Consider the following 14905-nt stretch of genomic DNA (forward strand, 5'->3'; position numbering starts at 1 on the left):
GTGATCTGATGAAGACAAAGATGTCATTTTTACACAGCCCCTTTTCAGAACAGAGTCACATTTTCAATGTTCACCTTGCAGTAAGTGACATGGTACGACCAGTGACCCCAACCAAAAAGCCATCGCAACGACTGGAGCTGTTTGGATCCCATGACAGCACCTGCCTCCTTAGCCATCAGGAAGGCCATGGAGATGAAGGCCCTGATTTGAAAAAGTGCTTTGGCATTGCTGCACTCGGCATGGCAATTGATTTAGGAGCCAAAATTTCATTTTCAACAGGACTATCAGCCAAAATCCCATTGCCAGTCAATGATACTTTGGCTGCTAAATCTGCTAGGTGTTGCAATGCTGAGTGCAGCAAAAGCTAAATCCCTTTTATAACCCCAGGCCTTAGACGTAGTGGGATTTGGATACCTAATTCCCATAAACTCCTTTAAAGATCCCAGCCTGGCCCCTCCCCCTTACTGCTATTTATTCTTTGTATTATCACAGAATCAATCACGGACCAGGCCCCCACCGTGCAAGGCATGGTACATTTCCAGGTGTATTACGGTAGCGTAGGAGCCCCAGTGATGGACTGGGACTCTCTTGAGCTGTACAAACACAGAACAAAAACATGGTCCCTGACCGTCTAAATAGAAGTGGTCCTTCTAAGTGAGGGGAAATATGTATAGGTGGGACATTGTGGGGGAAGCTTGCACTGTAGTGCTTACCCATTCTGTAGCTACATACAGGATGCCAGTCTACAGGGCTCTCCATCTAGCACCTCTCATCTGCAGCATATTCATGTAAAAAAAGGAATAATGATGTTGAAATTAAGAGGAAAGTGTCTTAACCCTAAACACCCGAATGGTCAAAGAATGTAAGTGTCCTCCCCTTGTCTGCACTTGTCTATTTATTCCAGCTGTTTTGTTTCTGCAGCCCCAGGTTCCCCAATCAACCAAAGAGAGAATGCACTGGCTGGATTAGAAAGAGAAATAATTTGTGTCACCTTAAAACGAGATCCTAAAAATGGCTTTGGTGAGTAAGGGCATGAATGGTATGTTTGTTACCAGAACTGTCCGAGCATGTATATAGGCCTTTAGATTCTTTCTTTCTTTCTGTCTTTCTTTCTTTCTATACAGTTTTTAGACATCTATTTAGAAAAATAAATCTGGCAAACAGGATAAGCTGTTCCCAGACTCAGTATTAGCAGTTACAGAAATGTCATCAATTTGTCTCTATCCAAAGGTATTTGCCATGTGAAACTGGGCAAGTCAGTAGCTTTCTTGATCTTGCTGATCCCATGTGACTGCCCATGGTTGCATATCACTTTGAGGTCCATTGGTTAAAAATGGCAAAGCATCATTATTAGCCAGTTTTTCATCAGGTTTAACCAATACACAGAAGTTTGTGGTGGCCTCACTGGGTAGGCATTGGGTGTAGAACCAAATGCGCTAGGTTCTAGACAGACATCTGTTACCTAGGAAATTTGATTTTTTTTTTAGGTTTTTTTTGTTTAGCATTTTATGCCAACATATGGCTTGAATGCATGCACTGTGCAGTTATATATGTAGCTTACTTAGCTGCATAGTGACTATGTAACCTTAACTTGAGTATTATCTGACTTTTAAATGCCTGACTGTAAAACCTTAATATTATATTATGTAACACACTGGCAAAGTGTGTGCTGCATCCACTGTTAGTTATTGACCCACTAGAGAGTAGCAGCCTACTACTGCTGACTGCTAACACAGTTACTCTTTGAAGTCTTAAGTAACAGAGATCTGTACTGAAAGTTCTGGGTTCAAAACCAGCTGACAACCCATGTGGGGAGTTCTTAGAGTACACAGAATTATTATTTAGAGCTAAGCCCAAAATTAAAACCTGGATCCAAACAAACTTGAATCTTGTGAAAGGTCTGGTCTGGATCTAGACAGCACAGTTGTGTGGTCTAGTGGTTAGTGCACTGGCCTGAGACTCAGGAGATCTGAGTTTTATTCCCAGCTGTACCAAGGGGCTGCAATTGCTATCAGGCTGCTGACTGGTTGCTTGCCAGCTCCAGCCGCTTCTTCTGTGGCCCTGCTCCCACTCCCCATGCTGCTGCATAGAGGAAGTGAGAGCTGGATCCAGGAAGCAGCAGTAGCGCTGAGGAAATGGATGGAGCCAGTGGGCCAGCAGTCAGTAATCTGTCCCCATCCTATGCATGTTCTGGAGGTGCTTTCTCTGGGCTGCTGCTACCCGAATCCCATTCTCCATGATGCTGTGTGCTGCGCAGGAGCGGTGAGAGCACAGGGGAAGGATGAACACCTCCAGGAAGGCACAACCCACCTGGACTTTTCCTGCAACCCACTGATAGGTTTGGGAAACACTGGATTCTATGACTTGGGAGCATGGCTCTTCAGGGCCCTGATTCAGGAAAGCACCCCTATTCAGGAAGGGCACCTAAGCACTTACCACTAAAGTTAGTGGGTCATAAGTTTGACTGATAAAGGTGATAGAGTTGATGTAATATACATAGATTTCTGTAAGGCATTTGACTTAGTACTGCCTGACATTTTGATTAAAAAACTAGAACAATATCAAATTAACATGGCAGACATTAAGTGGATTAAACACTGGCTAACTGATAGGTCTCAAAATGTAACTGTAAATGGGGAATCATCATCGAATGGGATCCCCAGGGATTGATTCTTGGCCTTACACTATTTAACATCTTTATCGACGACATAGAAAAAAACATAAAATTGTCACTGATAAAGTTTGCAGATGACACAAAAATTGAGGGAGTGATGAATATGAAGAGGACAGGTCAACGATACAGAACGATCTGGATCACTTGGTAAACTGGATGCAAGCAAATACTGTGCGTTTTAATACAGCTAAATCTAAAGGTGTACCTCTAGGGACAATGAATATTGGCCATACTTAAACTAGGCGGGGAGACTCTTTCCTAAGAAGCATTGATTCTGAAAAAGATTTGAGAGTTCCGGTAGATAATCAGCTGAACATGAGCTTCCAGTGTGACGCTGTGGCCTAAGGGCTAATGCAATCCTGGGATGCATAAACAGGGGAATCTTGAGTAGGAGAAGAGATGTTATTTTATCTCTGTATTTTGCACTGGTGCAACTGCTACTGGAACTGCTGTGTCCAGTGGGGAACAAATATTTAATAATCAGCTCTTCAGTATAACAGAGAAAGGTCTAACACGAGTCAACAGCTAGAAATTGAAGCTAGACAAATTCAGACTGGAAATAAGGTGTACGTTTTTAAGGGTGAGAGTAATTAACCATCAGAACAATGTCCATCACTGACAAATTTTAAGTCGAGACTGGATGTTTTTCTAAAAGATCTGTTCTAGGAATGATTTTGGGACAGTTCTCTGGCCTGTGTTATACAGGTGATCAGACCAGATGATCACAGTGGTCCCTTCTGGCCTTAGAATATATGAATCTATGAAAAAAAAGTGCATACTTAAAGTTAAATGCAAACTGAATTGCTTCCCGAACCAGGGCCTCGATGAGGCAAAATCAAAGAGCTCCGTTCCCCAGAGTATGTAGATAACTTATGGCAATGGAAAAGATGCTTTTGTTCTCCTAAGGTTCATTTTTCTAACACCAGCTTTTCCAACTTCTCATGCTATCTCATTTTTGCAGGTTTTGTAATTATTGGAGGAGAAAATGTGGGGAAATTAGACCTCGGAATATTCATCGCATCAATTATCCCCGGGGGACCTGCAGACAGAGCTGGGCTTATCAAACCAGGTCACCGTCCCCGGTTTTTAATTAGAATTCAAATGCTTTCATCGTTTAAAATGGACTGATCTGGCCTTATTTCCGCCCCCCCTCCTGATGTGTTTTGTTTTAATCCTGTTTTTAGGGGGACGACTCATCTCCGTGAATAAAGTTAGCCTCGAAGGTGTTTCTTTTAATACCGCGGTTAAAATTATACAGAATTCTCCTGATGACGTGGAACTGATCATCTCTCAACCCAAAGGTACAATAGGGCTTGGGAGGTGAATGGTTTTATGGGCCATGGGAATGGTTGGCTCAGGGCACTGGTAATGGGATTCCTTTGGAGGCTTTTGCCTCTTAAATGTAGGTTATAATTCAGCCCAGCTCGGTAGTGAGTGCATGTGACCACAAGCAGATACCCTGGACAGCTGTTCAGCAGTCACTGTGAAATGAACTGATGCTCTAAGGACCTGAGCCAGCACCACAAGAGTCAATGGGAACTTGGCTGTTGACTTCTATGGACTCAGGATTGATCCCACTGTCCAGTTCTTAGTCAGTGGGTGTCCACCTCGCAAACCACCCCTCGCAAGTGGCCAAGAAATGAATGTGTCGTTGAGACTGGGCTCATAGAGATGGTTACAAGCGGCAGATTAAAACTAACCAGGGCCCAGATGCACCATACTTTGCATTCCCAGAGAACATCAGTGCCCCCATAGATACCTTAAAATTCATCCTCCAGCTCTCTGACTCATCCTCTTTGGCCCTCCTCCATCTAATGGATCTTTCTCCCGGCATTCCCATAGGGTCTAGATGTCTCATAGAGTAACTGCTGTATCAGACCTGGATCCCAGCGTCCAGGTACTCAGGAGCTCATATACCAAGGTGAAGGGCACAGTATAAGAGCCTGAATAGAGATTGAGAGGAAAGTTCCTCTCTTAATCCACTCTTGGTGCTCCCTCTAGGGCAGTATTGAGGCACATTAGAAGGGTACTGTTGTAAAACTTATATGGTTGCTACCAGCTGAGTACTTTACCTGTTCTGTGGCTGTAAGGAGATTCAGTCCCCAGGGCTGTCAGACCAGCAATCAATTCACTCAAAAATGGGGAAAAAACCCAACAACAACAAAATTTTGGACGTTTAAAATCATAAAATCCTAAAGATTTTCTGTTATCTGCATTAGTTAAGAAAAGGTGCTTATGTTCAGAAACTACAGTATTTAATAAATAGTGATTGGTTGTATCAAAAAAGGTGATACAGGTAAGAAATGTTTACAGATTGTTAAAGCAGTTGCATTATCAATCAAAATAATCAAGACTGAAATGTGATTTCCTTCATAAATCCCATCCACTCTTGCCTCTTTCAGGAGCTAATAAATTTCTTAAAAATGCTTTTTGTGCTAAAAGTTTCCATGCTCCATCTTAGTGCAAGGACAAGGTTTATTCTATTTAAAGTTTCAGCAAAATATTCTCTGAAATTTTTGAGTCCTGCAAGGATGAAATGAATACACTTGCCCCACATTTTCTAAGCAGAAATGCTTATCTCCACAATGGCTTGTTTTGTAGATCTTGTTGAGATTTCAGGACCAAGCCACTTTTGAAGTTAACTCCTCCTCCTGTGCCAATACATAATAATATCTTTTTCTCCACATTTTTGCAGCTGGCAATGTTTGGTTTTGGTCTGTTTTCATAGACATATCTGAAGAAGGACTGAATGAGGAGAAGAATTTGTCAAGAAAAAGCAGCACTAGTGGGTCTGAGATCTCTTGTGCAGACAGTGGAAGAAAAAGGATTCAAGACTGTCATACAGCACCTTCCAAAGAATTAGACATAAATACAGATGAACTTGAGAAGGTTCTTTCTTGGAATTTAGCACCAAAATTGCGTCCCAAGATTCCTGTTCTTTCAGTTGACAGCCAGGATATGGAGGTAACCACAGTTTTGATATTGCTCAGCTGTGACACTACGTCAAATAAAGAATCATAGAAATGTTAGTGGAAGTATCCATCCCCCTGCACAAAGGCAGGAATAAGTAAACCTAGATCATCTCTTACAAGTGTTTTTCTAACTTGTTCTTAATAACCTCCAATGATAGCAATTCCACAACTTCCTCTGGTGACCTGTGCCAGTGCTTAGCAAGCCTTATAGGTCCACTGCACACTCACAATATTTGCAGATTTGCTGCTTCCAAAGGAACAAAACACCCCAGGTTACCAGTTCCACTTCAGATCATGCAGCACTTATATATGTTTATAGTGAAATCAAGTATAGGTTTCTTTAACAAAGCATGCAGATTCAAGTAAGAGCAAGCAGGCATATTAGAAACAAATGGTTACATATAAACCTAAATCATAATACATGTTCTAGAACCTAGATTTAATTAGCAAGATATTCTCATGTCTAGTAGAGTATTGTTCACCCAAAATCCTTGCAGCGTTTTAGAGTCAGGTTTGGGTGTGACGCTCCTTTCAGGAGATAGACATGCGCTTGCCTTGCCTCCTACATGAAGGACTCAGTATGATTCCTTACACTCCAAAATATACAAGAACAATCCTTTGTCTTTATTCATAAATAGGACACCTGCTGCTGTTTGTGTCGTCTTGTCAATTTCACAGTCTGTCATTTCATTACTTGCTTTGTATGCAAATAGGTATACATTATGAGGGATACAATACACAAGTGGACAGGCAGGGAGACAGGTGTCTGTTACCTCCTGTCTGAAAGGAACATTTCCAAGGTACATCACCTCCTGGTGACCTGTCTTAACTCCAAGACCTTGAGAACATATTTTCATTATAGACACATAACTCCTTAAATATTACCCACACATACATTTTGTAATAATTACGATGACCATTGGGTTACTGACTCTCAGCAGACACCTCACATGCCACCCCTCAGTGCACTTTTGTGCATATATCTGACACAGGGGATCCTTGTAAAATCTGCGCACCCCTTGTGCTTTCTGCCCATTGGCCCTCGGTCAAAAAATGAGGGGAAAATATCAAGGGAAAATTTTGCTTTAAAATTTTCTGCTTTTGTTTATCATAATTTTGAAACTGGGAAATAGTGGCCAAGTCTAGAGCTGGTCAAAAATTAGGGGAAAAGGTTGTATTGTTGGGGTTTTTCCCCCTATTTTTTCTTGTGAAAATATCAAGATTTTGACTGACGTTTTTGCAGAAAATTTCAACCAGTTCTAGAAAACCAGACAGAAAATCTTATGGGTCTAGCCTTAACTGACCTCCCCATCTATCCGCAGCTTACGTTTTGAGCCACATTCTTCTGTGAGTGACGCTGGTGTAAATTTGGAGGAATGTTGTGGCTATAAGTGGTGTTACTCGGATTTACACTGGCGTAAATGAGAGCATGATTGAGCCCTTTATTTCTGCTGGAATATTTTTCTTGATCTCCCGTGTAACAGTCTCATTAGTGTTTATATTTTGAGACAGGAAGCCAACTCCTCTCACTTTCCACCATCTGCCGAAAGCAATTCAGATGAAATCTATTCTGTGGAGTTGGTCAAAGAAGATGGGACTCTTGGAATCAGTGTGACTGCAAGTATTATTGTTGATCTTGCAATGCATCCTTAACACTGTGACATTACCTGGTACACATGGCAAAGTGCAGCTCTAAAGGAAGATGTACTGATAGCGATACCCAGGACATGAATTTCAGCCTGAGATCCCAGTGCTTGATGAAGTGATTATAAACCACGGATTCTAGTCATCCCGATTCTCACCATTAGAACCCAGGCTGAGGAGCTGCAGTGGCAGAAAGTCAACCTGGATAAAGGTCACAGCAGCATAAGCTCCCTGAAACCATAATGCAGCTGAAGGCTTGAAAGTGTCAGGGTATGCCAGGGAGGGGCCTGGACAATGCATCTGGGAAATGCACCAATTCAGAGTATTCTCTAGACAGCGTCTGTTAGTGAGGCTACTATGGGGTCTCAGTGGGAACATAATGTTTCCTTCCCTAGTTCAGAGGTGCCAGGGTGGGCAGAAATGGAGATAACACCCCCTACTGCATCTGGGGAATTAATCAATCGTCCCTATAGATCCAGGGATCACTTCACCAGCCACTGAAATGCAGCTGCCACTGGGGTGGAAAGCAACAGCCATTTAATAGTGTGTCATAGATTTCATAGAATTTAAGGCCAGAAGGGACCACTGTGATGCAGAGGCAGATTAGGGGTTTGTGGGGCCCTGGGCCACAGCAAGTGGAGGCCCTTCCCCACCCCTTCTGCCTGCAGTCCCCGCCTCCCGGCACTCCTGATAGGCAAAATGGATTGGGGTTTGGCCCACCCCCTGCCTGGCACTCCTGCCAGGAAGTAGGGTTTGGGTGCGGGGGCTTACCCCGCTCCCTGGCAGGAACGCCCCCACCCTGCTCCCCAACAGGAGCGCCGGGCAGGCAGAGCACGTCAGGTCGTGGGGGCACCTCAGTTAGCCAGGGCCCCTGGGTATGGGCCGTGTTAACTCAGTGACTAATCTGCCCCTGCTTCGACCATCTAAGTATAACACAGGCCTGTGTATAACACAGGCCAGAGAATCCCATCCTATGGCCTCGATAAGAGTGAGCCCAATAACTTGTGGCTAAAGTATATCTTCCAGAAAGGCATCCATCTTGGTCACTTGAAATTGCCCAGGGATGTGGTTTGGCAGAATGGAATTAAGTGAGTTTGGAATTTGCCCAGGGCCTGAGGACTCACATTTCTCTTCTTGGGGAAAGTGGCGTAGGATTGTGAATGGCTCCAAGTGGTCAAGAGTCACAACCTTGTTTTTATATCTCCTCTGAAACATTAATAGCCATTGAGTGCATTGCACAGATTTGGGGAGTTGGGGCTGTTAGCAGGCTTTGAGATGTAACCACATTCCCAATGGCATGGGGAGGTGTTTATGAATGAATATGATTAAATAATTGTGTGTAGCCTTATCGATCTGCCCAGTGCTTTACAGAGAGAATAAGACATGGCTGTTGCTTTGAGGAGCATGTTACAAACTAGATACAAAGTGGGGGAGTAGTATCTGTTTCCAGTCCACCCCACCCCCATTTTAAAAATATGCAATTTCTGTAGCCATTGTTGATTTCTGAAAAACTCTGTTCAGAATTTGCTTGGTGACACATCAAAATATGGTTTTGATTTACCAAGGGAAAATCATACTAAGGCACTAATGTAAATGGTGGGTGAATATTTGCAGGGTGGTATCAACACTAGCGTGCGTGATGGTGGAATATACGTGAAGTCAGTTATCCCCAGAGGACCAGCTGATAAGGGTGGACAAATAAAAAAAGGTAGGACATTTGACAGTACAATTCTGCACTGCAGAATTAAACGTTTGGCTCTGCATTCTCTCTAGGGGTCTTTGAAATGTGTTAACAGTTACAAGTTGGTGGGGCAAACAAAACTATTACCTTCCAGCTGTCTGGGATTCAGAATATGCAGTCCCTGTAGCTCACTCTGGCAATACCTGGTGTCCTTTTGTAGATTAGGGAACTCTATGTAAGCACACATCTGACCAGTGGTTCTCAAATATATGTTCAAGGACTCCACTTGTGAACATCTTTTAGTGTTGCTTTTGGTAACTAGATCACATCAGTGCATAATCTGAAGGGTCTCTCATTACAAGGACTTTCTAGGAAATACTGCAAACACAGCAGTAACAGTATACAGTTGTAAAACCTAACTCACCAAGATCAGTCACAACTGGCAAAGTGCTGGTAGGTCATCCCTGTTAGATTAAAACTTCAAAGCAACTTGCCCCAATTGTTGTCTGCCTCAGGTGATCGGCTGCTGGAGGTGGACGGGATCAGCCTCTGTGGCATCACACACAAGCAGGCTGTGGAATGCCTGAAGAAATCTGGCCAGGTTTGTAGAAGGGGAGATCTCAATGATGGAGCAAGGGGCTATTTCATGTGAGTCTGGGTGGCAGAACTGGGCCCAGGAACATTTATTTTCTGCTATGTTAGTTAGAGAGAAATGAAAAGCCAATGCTGATTATGCAGAGTGTCAGGGAAACTTGTCCATCATCTTGCTAGGTTGTCAGGCTGCTTCTAGAAAGGGGACGTCACAAATCTGCAGAGCCATGTCCAGCTGCTAAAGACAGAACGGAGGAGAAATCTGTGATCGTTTCCTTGGCAACGCCCTTGTCAGCTGGTCCCAATGGCTATTCCTTTGCAACAGATGGTGAGCAATGATAAAGGCACCCGGGGTGTCTTCCTCCCACTTACTCATTCCATTCTGTAAGAAGTGAATGGAAGATCATACAAGATTTGCACTGGTCACAAAAAGATATGCCAGAATGTTTCCTGCGGATTATACAGTGTAACTACATATTGAATAAATAGAAGCATAACAGGTGATACTAGTGCCATGATTTAAATGAATTTGTTATTTCTGAAGCATTTTGGGTTGCAACTCAGATACACCAGCTAATTTACACCGATGTAACCCTATTGAGGTCAGTAGAGTGACTCCTGGTGTACACAAGAGCAAAATCAGGCCTGGCAGGTATTGTAAGTGGCACTTTTTGCTTTATCCTCTGTTTGAAGCACTACATATGCACAGTTAATTGATCAAGGGATGAATAATGGTTCCCTGTGCAGGAGTGCACCAGTCAGGATGGGGCAAACAGCCCCTTTCTCCTCCTCCACCGCATCTTCATGCCAGGGGCACCCAGACACTGCTATGAGCATGAAGACAGAGTGGCCATGTCACTCTTGCTAAAGGAGGAATGCCTGGGGCAGAGGTGTGGCCTATGATGCACTTACCCTGCCAGGAAACCAGAGCTGAAAAGAACTGTTACTGCCCTTCTTTGATGGTCTAGCACGGGGGTGGGCAAACTTTTTGGCCTGAGGGCCACATTGGCGAGTAGAAGTTGTATGGTGGGTCATGAATGCTCACAAAATGGGGGTTGGGGTGTGGGAGGGGATGAGGGCTCTGGTTGGGGGTGTGGGCTCTGGGGTGCAGCTGAGGATGAGCAGTTTGGGGTGTAGGAGGGTGCTCCATCCTGGGATTGAGGGGTTTGGAGAGTAGGAGGGGGATCAGGGCTGGGACAGGGGGTTGAGGTATGAGGAGAGGCTTAGGGGTGCAGGCTCCGAGCGGCACTTACCTCAAGCGGCTCCCGGAAGCAGTGGCATGTCACTTCTCTGGCTTCTAGGTGTTGAGTGGCCCCTGACCTTTGGAGCAGGGCCATGCCGTGGCTTCCAGGAGCCATGTGGTGCAGCCCAGACCTGGCGCCCCAGCTGGAGCACCAGAGCAGGGCTGAGCTGGCACCAGCGGAAGCTCACGAACTGGCTTAAAATGACTCACAGACTGGATACAGCCTACAGGCTGTGGTTTGCCCACCTGGTCTAGCAGGTCTCCCTCTCAGTTCCCCCAGAAGTACTCAGTCTACAGGGTGCCACCACCCTCCAACTCTTTCACCTCCTTCCCAGCACCCCTCTTGAGGCAAAAGCTAGGATTTAGCCCTATATGTCTGGGAGGAGGGCATGTCCCTCTCTCTAGTCTGTAAGAAAACAACAGGTCTGATTCTGTTCTGCACAACCCTAGATTTACTCTAGTGCCCCCTCCCCCACTCTTGACTGATGCTGGTGCGAGTGACATCTGAATTAGGCTCAGTAAATATACTATAAATGGTATTTACAGAGAGCTCAGACCAGGTGCAGAGTCTGTCCTCATCTGCCCCAAGGCAATGTTCCTCTCAATTAGAGCTACAAATCAGGAGCAGATCTGCTGAAGCAGAGGGCGTCGTTTTTATATAGGCACTTTTCAGAGCTGAACGGCACTTTATGGGATGCATGCGCTGTGCAGCACGCTCAGGTTCCTGTCCCCTTTTTGAACAGATAATACGTTTGAAGTCAAGCTGATGAAGAACTCGGGAGGCCTCGGCTTCAGTTTTCTGCAGATGGAAAGAGAGGCTTGCGAACACCTCGGAGGAGAGATTGTGAGGATCAAAAGACTGTTTCCAGGGCAGCCAGCTGAAGAGAATGGAGAGATTGAAGTCGGAGACGTCATTTTAGCTGTTAATGAGAAACCTATTCAAGGGCTCTCATATCAGGTACGAAGCGGGGCTCTGCATGGGCCTCCAGCTGTGTAACATATTAATTAAGTGTGAATGAAGTTTCACCTCACCATTTTATTCTTGCCCAAAGGGCTCAATACAAGCAGCACTCTACTGAGTTTGGATAAAATCATTATGCAGAATTTCCTTCACTATTTAATTTCCTTGCTCTCCACTATTGACATACAAAATCTATTGGCAAACACACACCAGTTACTTAATTAGCTGCAGTCTGTGTTGCTTTTAGATACATGAGTTGACACGCTTTCCCCTTGGATTCACGTGTGTTTTATAATGTCATGCTAAATACCATGTGCAAGATTCCGGTATAATGATATAAAGTTGGAGTAACTCCTTTATCTTGAATGAACATTACTCCAGATTTACACCAATAGGTTTGGATTTGGATCTCAGTTCTATCTTGACTTTTTATTTTTCAAAATATAATATTTTCTTTCCTTGTGAAATCATCTGATAGAGCTACATTAGTGAAACCATGGTTAATGAGGTTGCCTATTGCTGAACAGGGGTGATGGGTAATGTTATGTAACTCTCTTATTGAAAGCATAGCGGCGTGGTTAGCAAGAGACAGGGCATTAGAAGACTTGCATTCTGTACCCAGTTCTGTCATTGATACTTTGTGACCATTAATAAGTCACTTAAATGTTCCATGCAGTGGTTTCCCCATCTGTAAAATGAAGATAATAATACACTATTTACCTACTTTGAGCTTCTCTGATGGAGGGAGCTATATAAGTGTATATTATTGTTTTACTCAGGTGCTATGTTAAAAAATGACCTTGTATAAATGACACCATAGAGTTCCGTATTCACCATGTCGCACTGGTTTCAAGTTCAGATCTGCTCAGGTGACATTTAAAAGTATGGTTTGAAAACAGATAGCTGTGCAAACGCCACCTGGGATTGGAGAATCAAGCTGGGTCCTCTCCAGTTTTTGCTTCATCGCCATAAGCAAGGGTTTGGAGGCCAAATTAGTCCTCCAGTGACACTTGAGGAAGGCCAAGTGGGTTAACACTGGCGTCACTGAGGGCATAAACGGAAGGTAGTGAACGTAATATGGCCTACTCAATCTTCCCTGCCACTACTGATGGCCAAGATAGAGAGAGCCCAGCTTGACTCTCAGATTCTAGCTGAGTTTGCACAGCTAGCTATAGGAAAAAACATAGTTTGATTGGCAAATGGGGATGCTCTGTCCCGGAAATCAGTGAGACATAAGGAATATGGAACCCCAGCTGCCATATTCCATGGTAGAATCACACTTTAAAGCCTCTTCCATGGCTCTTCCAGTCCTCGTCCCTCTGAGAGCGAGGCATGCTGGGAGGGAGGAGCAAAGTGCTGACAGCCTGAGGGATCCGGAGGCATTCTGCCTTGTGTATGGAAGGGGGCTTTCAGGCAGTGTGCTCTGTAGTTCCCCTTACTACTGCACCCAAAGTGCACATCCTGCCTGCTGCTGCTGACAACATTAGTATGGGGGGCTGCATTCCTGGTGGGCTCTACAAGGCCCTTGCAGAACAAGTTTGAAGGGGGAAAGTGGCGTTTTTCTCCTTTCTGCATTTCCAGTTTTTAGCCAGGGCAGGAGGTGGGAATGGCTCGAGGGAGGGGCTGTTCCCACAGCATCCTCAGTCTGGTTAGAAGCAGGCCATGCTAGAAATCCCCCAGGGCTTTGAAGAGCATCCTAGCGTCTCAGTTCTTGTTCAAATTCCAGGCCCCGGAAGGTTTGCCCATCTTTCATGTATGATGATGTAACCTGTACTGTAGCATTAGAGCAAGGTCTTCAACATGCAGCTGGGGCAGGAAAAGTGCTCCTGGGTCTTCACACTGTGTTTGTGGAGAAGGGTCTCTGGCAGTGCTCGCTATGCAGTGTGCAAGGCTGGGACTAAGACATTCTGTGCTGGTTCAGGCATTCTGTCCACATGCTGAATTCACATCCCCTCTGGTCAATGGCCTCCCCGTAACTGGCTAGACATCCTTTCCATACGCTGTTAGGGACAGATCATCCCAGGCATGGGAAAGGCACAGGCAGAGGCAAATGCAGCAGATTCAGCACAGTTCCTCCATGAGTGGAAAGGCAGAGTACAGAAAGTCCATCCAGGCAGTAGGATTTTCTCCTAACTCCATGTACCAATCAGCACCACTCCTCGAAGGCCTCTGCAGCAGGTCTGCAGAGGAAAAGAATTGTGTTGTGGCCAGTCTGAACAGATCTGAACTGAGACTACATAGGTCCAAAACCCACATGCAGCAGCTATGGTAGCTGACTGTGGAGGGCTGCAGATGTATGTCATGCCCTGCCCCTGGCTTGAGGAAGAGTGTTCCCTCCCCTCCAGCTCCCTGTGTAGTGTCCCTGTGCACAGCCCCTTTATTCAGTCTGTGCACAGAAATCAGGCTTTGGCCTTTTAGGTACGTGTTCGGTGAGTGCAAAGGTGCCCCTCCTATGACTTCTCCTTTTATACACTGATACAAAAAAGTTATGCATTATACTCCAGACATGGTTAGTTACCACTCTTCTGCTTATACCTGCTAGTTTGAACAAAACATCCTCAACCATTATCCTGTCATCCCATCCTTATCTTACGAGGGGCCAATGTGTTCCTGTGCCATCCCTTGGGAACTTGTTTACGTAGTTACTTAAGAACTCTGGGTGTCCTTGCACCATCCTCTGTGGTCAGGAATGTGCTTACTTGGTTAGCCAATACCTGGTGTGTTGTTATTTTGCCAAGGCCAGTCCTGCTCTGGTTCACAGCCTTTGGTTTACACTGTTAGTTATGCCTAGGGCTCCAGCAAGGCCTGCAGTTCTTACAGAAGGTACCAAATCAAGAGAAACTGGGAAAGGGTGGGTGTTTGTGCCCAAGGGGTTTGTTTTTTCAACTAAGTTATAGGTTACATGGTGTACACCCCTTGGGTGTAATTTACACCCATCACTGCAAATGAAAGCAAAGAGCCATTGAATCCAGGTGGCCACTGGAAGGCCAGATCCTGAACTAGTATAAAAGGGCTAATTCTGCCACCGGATGCATGTCCTAGAGCAGTGATTGTGGGCACAGACTGCTGACTAATGGCACAACTAACCTTGCTCCTTCAGTCGTGAGCAGAGAGGGATGTGCTGCAGCTTGGGGGCTGT

At 44.8% G+C, this 14905-nt stretch overlaps 1 protein-coding gene across 1 annotated transcript in view; it reads left to right on the plus strand.

The window, feature by feature from the left end:
• FRMPD2 (FERM and PDZ domain containing 2) overlaps positions 1–14905 on the plus strand; it is a 101013-nt gene that overhangs the window by 32369 nt on the left and 53739 nt on the right. Inside the window, exons 18-25 of the mRNA XM_075073053.1 lie at positions 922–1020; positions 3636–3743; positions 3859–3975; positions 5403–5638; positions 7159–7267; positions 9487–9572; positions 9743–9890; positions 11549–11763. Of these exons, the coding sequence (XP_074929154.1) occupies positions 922–1020; positions 3636–3743; positions 3859–3975; positions 5403–5638; positions 7159–7267; positions 9487–9572; positions 9743–9890; positions 11549–11763 (1118 nt within the window). The remainder of the gene's footprint in view (positions 1–921; positions 1021–3635; positions 3744–3858; positions 3976–5402; positions 5639–7158; positions 7268–9486; positions 9573–9742; positions 9891–11548; positions 11764–14905) is intronic.

Source organism: Chelonoidis abingdonii, chromosome 16 (assembly GCF_003597395.2).
Source record: "Chelonoidis abingdonii isolate Lonesome George chromosome 16, CheloAbing_2.0, whole genome shotgun sequence".
Classification (NCBI taxonomy): domain Eukaryota; kingdom Metazoa; phylum Chordata; order Testudines; family Testudinidae; genus Chelonoidis; species Chelonoidis abingdonii.